This window comes from Equus asinus, chromosome 29, assembly GCF_041296235.1.
Source record: "Equus asinus isolate D_3611 breed Donkey chromosome 29, EquAss-T2T_v2, whole genome shotgun sequence".
Lineage (NCBI taxonomy): Eukaryota > Metazoa > Chordata > Mammalia > Perissodactyla > Equidae > Equus > Equus asinus.
In genome coordinates, this window is record NC_091818.1 from 18,532,417 (window position 1) to 18,544,691 (window position 12,275).

The 12,275-nt window shown below is 34.5% G+C and overlaps 1 protein-coding gene across 16 annotated transcripts in view; it reads left to right on the plus strand.

Annotated features, from left to right (window-relative positions):
- The window catches only part of ARHGAP12 (Rho GTPase activating protein 12), a 118,194-nt gene that overhangs the window by 68,195 nt on the left and 37,724 nt on the right, over positions 1–12,275 (plus strand). For 9 of the 16 annotated variants that reach the window (XM_044761920.2, XM_070501333.1, XM_070501332.1 and 6 more), the window contains 2 exons: positions 1,964–2,044; positions 9,952–10,077. In XM_044761920.2, the coding sequence (XP_044617855.1) occupies positions 1,964–2,044; positions 9,952–10,077 (207 nt within the window). Of the gene's footprint in view, positions 1–613; positions 755–1,963; positions 2,045–9,951; positions 10,078–12,275 lie in introns of all 16 variants that reach the window. The other 7 variants (XM_044761918.2, XM_044761914.2, XM_044761916.2 and 4 more) reach the window with 3 other exon arrangements.

Below are 12,275 nucleotides of genomic sequence, written 5' to 3' on the forward strand. Positions count from 1 at the left end.
TAGTTTCCGATAGTCTTTAATAAGCACTTGGTTGGGTGAGTTAGGAAAATTTGCCAATAAATTAGGACATAAAATATAGTGTTACAAAGCTAGTGTCTTTTTCCCTCCTTGCCATCCCACACACTTTCACAAAAGAGTTCAAGATATATTTATTGAGCATTGTTGTTTGCCAGAAATTTGGTTAGGAACTTGTGAGATAGAGATGAGTGAGAATTTTCAAGATTCTCAGTCTGATGAAGTACCCCATCCGCTACTTTGCTTACACATAGGCATGTGTACGCATACACACTCCTGTCATTTTCTAACCTGATTTCAGTTTAAAAGCAGCATTAAATAGAAAGTAACATTTTATCTGTCTGAAACATTGTTTTCAATTTTATTATGATGAATTTCTCTAGGGTTGCATTAATGTGATAAAATAACTATTATTAATTTCACCTCACCACTTACAATGTACCATTTAAAAGACTAAACAATGTTTTGAAGATTAAATACTCAAATATAGTCCAGATATCTGGTACTAATACCCAAATAAAGTCTATCGCTTAGATTTTCAACTACTGTGTATATATATGCAAAGAAGAAAAATCCTTATGTTTCTGACTGTTTATAGCTTCTTTCATCAGAAGAAAACTACCACAGCATTTGTTACAGCCAGTCAGATAGTCAGTGTGGTTCTCCTCCAAAGGGTTGGTCAGAAGAGTTGGATGAACGTGGGCATACCTTATATACCAGTGACTATACTAATGAAAAGGTACCTTTTTGTTCTCATCTAGTGTTCTTGGCAGAATCCTCTCATAAAACAGTTGTGTACTGAAGTTTTAGTAGTAAAAAACTCATGAAAATATTCTTTATTGTAATTCTATAATCATGACAATTGACAAATGAAAACTCAGTATAGCTACTGATTCATGGGTTTAAACTGCTTACAGTGATACTGATTCTTGTAGTGTTGAAACCCATTTAAGATAGACCTTTTAAAGAGTAGACCTACTGAGTATCATTCTGTTTAGACTTCTTCAATAAATGTATTTCTTTATATTTTTCTTGGTGAATAGTTTTCTGAACATGCCATTATGATATACCACTTCACTTCCTGTATTCCTTTTTCTTTTATAACCAAGTTATGTAAAACAAAAACCATGAATCTAGTATGTTGTGATTAATTAATTAGTTTGGGAATACATATTGAAATTTTATGTGTATTATATCTGGTATCATCAGAGAAGGTAACTGCTTGGTTGTGCTAGTTTAGAGAATAGATCCTTGGAAATAAATGGAGGTAGGTTTTTACCCCTCATTCCTGCTTTAATTATTAGACATTAGAACATTAGGAAACAGTAGTTTTCATTTATTTCACAATCAAGATCATATGTTTATATTACCAATACTTATTATTTTTCTCCTCATATTCCCTATGTTATCTTATGTGAAGTTTTGTTGTTATTTAAATCATATTGAGTAAGATGTGTCGGCTATAGGAGGTAACTCCTAAGGGTTTGCATAAAGTTTGGCTTAAATTGTTCAGTAGTTTTATACTTAAAGATTGAAAAAAGTTTTCCTTTTGTTAGAGTGTGGCCCTGTGTCCGCTGCGTGTATGTGCGTCTGTGTATCTTTGTTCTGTGTTTCCTGTTATGTTGTTAGAGTGTGGCCCTGTGTCCGCTGCGTGTATGTGCGTCTATGTATCTTTGTTCTGTGTTTCCTATTATGTTGTTAAGTGGTGCTTGAATCACTAGCTTGACATTGGAAGAAAGAGAAAATGAGTTCACATTTAATATTTTTACTTATTCTCACCAAACTTAAAATGCAAGTCTGTTACTATAAATTTGTTGAATTTCTTTTGCAGTATTCTTGAGCAAGTAGAATAAGGTTTATAAGAACAATATCTAATATCTCTGGTTGTATAAGCCTTAAAGTCACTTTTATTTAAATTTAAAATATTACACCTGTTTTGTTTTTATAGTGGCTCAAGCATGTTGATGATCAAGGTAGACAGTATTACTACAGTGCAGATGGATCTCGGTCGGAATGGGAATTGCCAAAGGTAACAAACCTTAACACTGAATTTCTATTTAAAAATAGTAGATGGAAGGGCTGGCCAGGTGGTGCAGCGGGTAAGTGTGGACGTTCCACTTTGGCAGCCCGGGGTTTGCCAGTTCTGATCCCGGGTGCGGCCATGGCACCGCTTGGCAAGCCATGCTGTGGTAGGCGTCCCACATATAAAGTAGAGGAAGATGGCCATGAATGCTAGCTCAGGGCCAGTCTTCCTCAACAAAAAGAGGAGGATTGGCGGCAGATGTTAGCTCAGGGCTAATCTTCCTCAAAAAAACATAAGAAAAAAGAAATTTATCTTCTTCCTGAAGTAAGTTAATTTAAAGAAAAATATTAGTATAAAGACAGATGGATATCATGTATCTAGAAAAAAATCACTAGGTATTACTAAATTGACTGAAGATTGGGAGACACTAATCTAGTAAACTAGTGCTAAAAGTGGAAGGAACCACTTTCATCTGACTTTTAATTATTTTATGAAATTGTAAGGCTTGATACTAGTAGAGTAAGATGTGCAGCCTTTATGTGACTTCTAAGAACACACTTGCAAATCTGTATTGAGGCAGTAGCAGAAGAGCTCCGTTATAACTCTGACAGCTTTTAAAATGTTAAGATCTCAAGGAAGAATGTAGGTTGCTATAATGGAAATTTGGCGGGAGTGGCGTCTGGGCATAAAGGAATACTGGTTCTTTTGGTTAATTTGGCTATCGAGTACAGCCTCAGAATTTTGCTGGTAGTTAAAAAAGCCTTGTCAAATCTTCAAATAAGCATTTTTGATTCTTTATCACACAGTTTATGTAGGTACTTTCTCTTTTGCCCAGCTCAGCAGAAAACACTATTTCATATTTTTAGCCACTTTGTTTTTTAAATTAATACTTCCTAAATTAGAAGTCGTATTAAAATTTACATTTGGATAATATGATTGTTTTTTTAAAATACGACTTGCAACTTAAACATGTTAGTATTAATGAAGATAATTTTTATATTTCAATTACAAAAACTTCCATATGCAAAGTGTTATGAAAATATTATCACATAGTGGGGTTTTTTTTAATGACTTTACTTTTGAGAGTAATTGAGAGGAAGGTACAGAGAGATCTCCCTGCCCCCACACATGCATACCCTCCCCCATTATCAACATTACTCACCAGAGTGGTAATTTTTTTTTTTTAACTGAGCGTGACCTGCACTGACGCATCGTAATCACCCAAAGTCCATGGTCTACCTTAGGCTTCACTATTGGTGTTGTACATTTTGTGGGTTTGGACGAAAGTATAATGACATGTATCTGTCATTATAGTATCGTACAGAGTATTTTCACTACCCTCAAAATCCTGTCCTCTCCCTGTTCACCCCTTCCCCTCTTCCCTGGCAACCACTCATCTTTTGATTGTCTCCAAAGTTTTTCTCATGTTGTTTTACTTAATCATGAAATAATATCAGGAATGAAGAAAGATCCAAATAAAAATATATCTAAAAGTGCCATAAATTCCTCCTCACGTATTTCAGTGTTGGAAGTTTTATATCATTTAAAATTATGAAGTGCAATTCAGTAAAGCATTTGTGGGTCTTTTTCATTTTCATCATTATTAGTTTGTACTTTTGGAATCTGATTCTGAAGGTAAAACCACATTTACCTTTTAAACTTCAAAGTTATGCCAACCACTCAGAACTCTATAATAGTCTTATTTTATGAACTATAGCATAGCAATTGAGTGATTTCTCTAGCAACAGTTTGGGTTCTTTATGTTTGTGTGTGTTTCACAAAAAACTGAACATGAGGGGCTGGCCCGGTGGCACAGCGGTTAAGTGCGGACATTCCACTTTGGTGGCCTGGGGTTCGCTGGTTCGGGTCCTGGGTTGCAGACATGACACTGCTTGGCAGGCCATGCTGTGGTAGGCATCCCACGTATAAAGTGGAGGATGATGGGCATGGATGTTAGCTCAGGGCCAGTCTTCCTCAGAAAAAAGAGGAGGATTGGCAGCAGTTAGCTCAGGGCTAATCTTCTTCAAAAAAAAAAACCACAAAAAACTGAACATGAAATGGCCTAACTTTATTTTCCTAATTTAATTGTCTCTCAATAAAACTCAAAAGTGGAAAAATAATATTCTAAGCTTAATATAGCTGTTATTAGGATAGTATAATACAACTCTTACCACCTTTTGGGAGAAAAGGGTATACATAATAAGATTAACAGTATTTCTGTTTTGTAAATGTACTAGAAAGAAGTTATAGAATATATCAAGTATTATTTTTCAAAACTAGATACCATTTATAAAAACAATCGTATTTAGTGATTAAATTGGAAAGAAAAATCTATGGATAGTGATGGGCCAAAATATATAATACTGTATGACCTGGGTTAGGAATATATTTTGGGGACATAACTATCCAATGATCAATATAACAGTGATTGGTTCTCTTAGGCTTATAAAATATGAGATCTGATTTTTGACTTAAACTAGAAGATGAATCTGCTGAAAGTTTAGTTCACTGAAAATGATTTAGATTATAGAAGACTAATATTTCATTATTATAATATTAATTACATAATTTAAACATAATATTAAATTTTTGTTCCATTTGTCAAATTTGGATTTTAGCTCCTATCAGTACCTCAAATATCATTTGAGTTATAGAAGAATCTTTTGTTGTATCGTATCTTTCTTGACAGTGGTTTCATTACCCGGAGTAACGAGATCAAACACAAGCCTTCTTATAGTGATTTGTCCCAGGTCAGTTTCCATTGAAAAAGGAGGCTTCCAGGATGACGTTTCATAAGGAGCAGTTTAGAACCTTTACTTAACTGGTAGCTAAAATTCCTATTCAGTTTCTTGTTAACTTCTATTGTTTCCTTGGTTGAAAGACATATATTCAGTGTTAAGAAGCCTGCTTATTTCTGGAGATGTCCTGGGTGAAAGGAGAGAGGCAAGGGATTGACTTATGTCAAAGCCTTAAAGATTAGTTCTACAACAATGGAAATGGGTGCTGATTGTGATCAGTGTTGAGTCATTAGTTTTGTGATATTATCTATTTTCTGCTGCCATTTGCCACCTACGATAAAGTCAGAAGGTCTTGGCAGTTTCTTGAACTTCCAGTTGAATTGGATGTGGGGAAGAGGTTTGAGTTGGGTACACTAGGAATGAGGAAATAAGGGAAGATGTTCCAAAACCACTATTTAAGGGATTGTTACTTTATGATAAAGAAAATTGCAGGTTAAATTCTGTACCTTAAGCAGTTTTACACTTAGTAAGTCTAAAATAAGTTCTGCCAGATAGTTTTGCAACCCTCAATGCAGATGTGAGAAATTTAATTTAACTGCTGTTTTCTGAATACATACTTGGTGCTCAGTACTGTGTAGGTGTTATAGTGAATACAGGTGTAGGGCATTGTCTTTACCTTCAAGAAGAAAGAAGGACTATGTTTATAGGACAACTAAGTGAGATACAATATGTATCCACATGTGTTTATACATAGCTGGTTCTAGATTGGGTTTAGGGAAGGAACCACAAAACCACTAGATGGGCAGAAGGATTGGGAGGGAAAAATAAAGAAGGATGAGTGAAGAGAGAAAACAAAACAAACGTCTCCTCCTCAAAATGAAACTGCTGTTTTAAATTCCAAGTAAAACACATGAAGAACTCTAATGCTGTTATAGACATGAGAAAATCAAGAATCAGAACGTTGTACTCCAGATGAAATTAATTTTCTTAATAACTTAATAGAGACTTTATGTTGCAGATGTTTAGAGTTAAGTGAAGGCTTTCATTTAAAAACAAGAAATTATGAAAAAATAAAACCAAATGATACGTGAATAGGTGATAGGATAAAGAATTAGGAATCTTTGAGATAAAAAAGATAGTCGTTGAAATAAAAAGTTCAGTCGATAGTATAAACTACAGACAGATAGGAAGCTAACAAACATTAAAGCATAGTTAAGAGAAATAGAAGATGGGTGGAGAGTTTCCTAAGTTCATATACTAACTAGGAAGTCCATATACTAACTAGGAAGAAGAGAAAGGTGGAGAAATAATGTTTGAAAATATAATAAAACTGAAGGAAGGCATTAGTCTTTAATTGGAAAATATGCCTTGAATAGTGACTGGGATGGATAAAAATAAATCTTCCTGTTGACACAGTTTACTGGATTTGCAGAACTTCACTATAGGAGACGATCTTAAAAGCCATCAAAGGGTAAAAGACCAGATTGCCTATTCTGGTAGACTGCATCATTGGATCCATTCTTTACCCAGTCCTGTATCAGTAATCTTTGCTCCATACCTTTGTGGTGGCCTCCCACTGTGAAGGGGCGTGTATTGTCCTGCCGCTGAGTTCAGCCATGTGACTTGCTGTCACTGATGGGATGTGAGCAAATGTCTCCCAAGCATAGTTTTGAAATGGGCTTGTGCACCAGGGCTTGGTCTTCCGCCTCTGCCTTGCCGTGAGAAGAGCATGCCAGGCAACCCTCCTGGTCCCTGGAGGAGTAATCAGATTTTTAAAAATGAACAGAGCCTCTGAGATCTGTGGAAAACACACAAGATCTAACATTTGTTTTATTGGAGTTCCAGAAGGAGAGGAGAAAGAGTTTGAGGCTGAAAAATATTTGAAGAAATAATGTTTGGTAATGTCCCAAATTTGGCAAATGACAAACGAACAGATTCAAGAAGCTGAGTGAACACTAAACAGAATAGACTCAGAGAAACCAACATCTAGACACATTGTAATCAAATTGCTGAAAACTAAGACTGCCCCCCACCCCTAAAGAAGAACATCTTGGAAGCAGCACAGTGAAACAACAGATTACTTATAGGGTAATGATTTGAAAGGCAGTGGATGTCTTACTAGAAACCATGAAGCGAGAAGGAAGTGATATAACATTTTTCAAATGCTGAAAGGAAAGAAATGTTGTTAAGCCATAATATACATTCAGCAAAACTATCCTTCAAGAATGAAAGTAAAATAAGACATTTTCAGATGAAAATAAATTGAGATTTATCACCAGCAGTCTTTTTCTCAGAGAATTGCTATAGGAAGTCCTTCAAACAGAAGAGAAGATGATACCTGAAGAGGACTTGTAACGTCAGGAATGAAGAAACAGTGGGAAGGGTGAATATCTGGGGAGACCTTTGTCCTGAGTTTTAAAAATTATGTTTGACATTCAAAACAAAAATTATAACATTTCTGAAGTAGTATTCATGGTATGCGGAGGTATTTAAGACAACTCTATCATAAAGGGGGGAGAGTAAGGGGTGTAATTGTTCGTAAAGTTTCTACATTCCACGTGATGTAGTAAAATGTTACTAGTAGACTGTGATAAATTAAGTATGTAAATTGTAATACCTAGTGCAAGCACTGAAAAACTGTAAAATGAGAGAGACTCAAGAAACTATTGATAAATTAAAATATGGTAGTAAAAACTGCTCGAGTAGCCAATAGGAAGGCAGGAAAAGAGAAACAGGAATGATAAACAGAACAGAAAACATAATAAAATGGCAGACTTAATCCTAACATTAATAGTTACGTTAAATGTAGATGATCGAAACACACCTGTGAAGAGATTTTCAGAATGGATAAAAAACCATGACCCACCTGTTTACTTCTACAAGAAAACCAATTCAAACATGATATATTACAAGGAAATAAAAGTTATTTATCGGATAATGGGTGTAAATTAATACTGGCACCTTGGACACATCCACTTACAGCAAAATGGTTAAATTGTGGTATCTACAGATATTATATAGAAGTGAAAATAAGTGAATGAGTTAGAACTGCATATTCACCAACATGGATACATTGTTTAAAATAAAAACACATTGAGTGAAAAAAGCAAGTTGAAGAATTATGCATGTGATTCCATTTATATAAAATTTAAAACGCACAAGTAATATGTATTTATAGATACATAAGTATGTATCACAGTATAAAATGCATGAGAATGTTGAGCCCTGAGTTAGGCTGGGTACTGCTGTGGAGGGAGGGAGAGGATGGAGTCTGGAAGATGTGTTCAGAGGGCCTCTAATATGTCTATAATATTGTATGTCTTAACAACAACAATAACAAACACCTGAAGCAAACATCTTATGTTAGATATGCTAAAGCTCAGTGGTGGGTTTTCATTAGTCACTGTTCTTTAGTTTACCTTTGAAATAATTCAAATAAAAATTCAGTTAAAATTCTTAAAACCAAAAGCTCTTTTTAGAGGGATTATAAAAATATTAAGTTTTAGCTACCTTAACTAGACACATACATGTGTGTGTTTGTATATTTTAACTGAGTCATCTTATTTTTCTTTTCTCTAAGTATGTGACACTTTATTTTTGTTTTCTGTCTACACTAGATTTTATATGTATCTCATTTATGCTTTCTTTGCTTTTATGAACCTATTGTTGCCTAGTAGAATCATCAGCACATTTAAAATTGTGATTATTACCCAGTTTAATTTTACGTTATTTTTGTTCCCACGTTGAAAGCATTTCTAAACATCTGTAGTAATTATAGCACTCAAAAGCTAGGGTAGGTATCATACACAAGCTTACACACAACTATACATTTTAATTGGTGCTAACGATGATTGTATTGAAGGGAAAATATAGCCCTGTTTAATATTTGAGTTTCTTTTCACTTGGGGATTTCTGGCACAGAATTTTTTTTCGCTAGCCTTAAAGCTTCATCTTTGTTTATTATATAAATTATCCCTTTGTGAATTTCTATGATAAATGTTAAGATTGCTGTTTGTTAAGCAACAGTGAATTAAAAACAAACACTCATATGTTATTGCCTGGCTTTGGGTAACAAAGTAACAGCTTTGGGAGACAGTTTGAGGAGCCTGTAAGGACTCTTTTTGGAGAGAAAAGAAATGGCATATTGTGGAGAAAGATGTTGGAAGGTTTTTTAATATTAAAAACATCCCCAAAATGTACTTTCATTGAAATTATAGTCAGTCATTAAAATTTAAGATTTACTGGGCTTTTTATGGGTGAGGGGAGTAAATAGATATTAGGTATCCTTTGGTTTCAGAAGAAGAATGTATCCCTTACAAAGCAGATTAATATTTTTTATTTTATTATAATTCGTTATTCATAATTTACTAAAATTGCCTGTATAAAACAGCCTAACTCTTAAACATCACATTTCTCAAATGTTTCTGCTTGGTGATCTTCTTGACGTGTCAAACACTTACATGATTTAATGCCTACTGATAATGTGTTCTTAATTTTATATGCAGTTTTCTTGTCAGTTATTGCCTATCCTTTGTGCACAACTGATACATTCAGGATTGGGCTTTAGAACTAGTACCATCTCTACCTTTCACCTGGTTATGTTTTACCACTTCAGAGAAACAAATAACAGTATGTTTGGCCTATAAGTAAAAGCAAAAGTAAAAACAACCCTTTAAATGTGAAAATACTGTTACAGTGTTTGTAAGCACTATTTTTAAAACCTAAACCAAAAATTGGATTTGTGTGGATTTTAGAAGTAGAAGAAACCTTAAAATATTAATTTGTTCAATGACCTCATTTTATAAATTATGATAACTAATATTTATTGAGTCCCTACTATCAGGGCAATATTTGGTACTTTTTATGCTTTGTTTAATCCTTATAACAACTCTGTGAATGAGATATTTGTTAGATCTTTTTACAGTTGATGAAACAGACTTGGGGAGATTAAATATTTTGCCAAATATAACATTAACTTGGTCTCTCCAAAAGCAAACTCTGTGATCCTCTCAATTGTGCCACAGTGCTGGTCACAGATCAGAAAACTGAGCCCAGAAAATTCATATTAGTGTCATACAAGGAAGTTTGCCTAATGTCATGTGTCATTGGGAGCTAGCATGTTTAGATTCCACTTTTTGTTTCTCTTATTTATGAAGTATATTTTGTTTCCTTTAGTATAATGCTTCATCCCAGCAGCAAAGAGAAATAATTAAAAGTAGGAGCCTGGACAGGCGGCTGCAAGAACCCATAGTATTAACAAAGTGGAGACATAGCACCATTGTGTTGGACGCTAATGACAAGGTAGGACTTTTTGAGAAGGTCTGTTGAGAATTTTGCCAAATTCTTTATTATTTTATTTTCTCCTTAACTGAATCTCATACCTTGGTGACTGCTATTTTAATGTATGCAGCATTAGTTGGTCCTGGAGTGAGTTGTGATTTTTGCCCAAAGGACTGACTTATCTGTGGCTGAATGATGTATACCTTGATACATTTGAGCCTAGTAGGTGACAGATTTTTTGATAATCCTATTGTAAAGTCACATATCTGTTATATTGTTTATTTTCAATCTCTAGGAGGTTTTATAGCAGAGACATTTAATTAATTTAATTAATTCCTCCATTCCAGGAAAAACTGGAATCTCACTCCCATGTTCCCTGTTTCCCTGTACAAGGTGCTTCCTTTGTCAGTCTGCGAAGTAATGTTCTCTGTTTCAAATAGAGGATGGATTTTGATGCAAACGTCAGAATGGAAAAGTCATAAAGTTTTTAACTTCCTTATGAGTTACATCTTTACACTGTGGCTTCATTTTGGGGATAGAGTAGGAAATTAGTACAAATTTGCAGAACATCAGGCATACTAATGTTATCATGTGAAGGTGGCAGTAACACCCCAAAACTAAGTAAATTATTTTAAAAGCGTATTTGTCATTGGGGGACTCTTATTTTTACCACGAGGCTTCTCTTTTGACATAGTTCACAGGTTTCCTGCATTTTCAGGTGTGTTAGTGAAAACAGGATGAACTCTCCTAAAGCATATTTTTCTGTTTGGGTACTTTCTGTCTTAAATTCCTTTATAAATTATCTCAATGAATCAGTCAAAATGAATATTTCTTTAGTATTACAGTGACTGTAGAGTTGATCTTTGTTAAATTAGAAAGTGGACTTTTGTGGAGCTGTAGAAAAAGTCTGCACACATCGTGTTTATAAGATGGCCTAATAGAACCAGGAAAGTAGCAGACCAGTTTCTAATTTCTATTTGTAAAGATGTTACGTGGTTGAATGTAGGCGGCATATTAAAGGAATGAAATTTTGGCTTCTGTGCTATTGAAGAATGATTCAAAATATACTAGCATTGAGATTAACTTGAGTAGGTAAGATTCCTAGAGATTTTAATTTAAAAATTGATTTGAGGGGCCGGCTCCGTGGCCCAGTGTTAAGTTCGCGCGCTCCGCTGCGGCGGCCCCGGCTTCGGATCCTGGGCGCGGACATGGCACCGCTCGTCAGGCCACGTTGAGGCGGCATCCCACATCCCACAACTAGAAGGACCTGCAGCTAGGATATACAACTGTGTACAAGGGGGTTTGGGGAGATAAAGCAGGGAAAAAAAAAAAAAAGATTGGCAACAGTTGTTAGCCCAGGTGCCAATCTTTAAAAAAAAAAAAAAAAAAATTGATTTGACTCCAAGAACCAGATTACAATTGAGTGTATACAGAATTCTCCTGAAGACCATGTATAATGCTCTAATGCCAAAGCCATCGTTGAACCAACTCCACTGCCTCTTCATACTAGAACAAAATGGATGATTATTTTGGTGATGTTAGACTTAAAATTTTTTACTCCTTTTTAATGTTTCTTCAGATTCATTTTTAGTCTATTATTAGAATAAGTTGCATGAAGTTCTTATTACATTTCCTTTTTCATCTAATTACTTCACACTTGTCAGAACATGATTTTCTTGAGGTCAGAGATTTACATATTTTTGGTAGAATTGTCTCCCCCCCACCTTACCCTTTATAAATGGATCACAGATAATTATGAACTTTTCTATTATCATCACCTAGTGTATATCTTTTTAAGATTTGAGGTTGTGAAAGAGGAACTATTTCAGAACAGACACTGACTCTATGTATGCTAAAGGGGTAAAGTATGTATAACTTGAACTGTAACCAAAGAAACCTAATGCTCTGTATCAAATATTGTTATGATGACATAATCCTAATTCAGTTGCCAGACAACCTTGGAGGAGGTAGCTGTGTGATGTCTGTGACCTGCTATTTGTAGACATTTAAGATATATTTATTTATGCATATACATTTATAAATATACATGAATGTATAAATGTAAAATAGTTTCTTTATAATAATTATAATTGTTATACATACATTTTACTCATTTTGATGTGGTTTTTATTTCTGTAGGACCGATAATGCTCTGAAAAATCATATTACTATTCATTTTATTCAGTTATTTTTTAGTTTGTGGGTCATCAAGTCTTTCC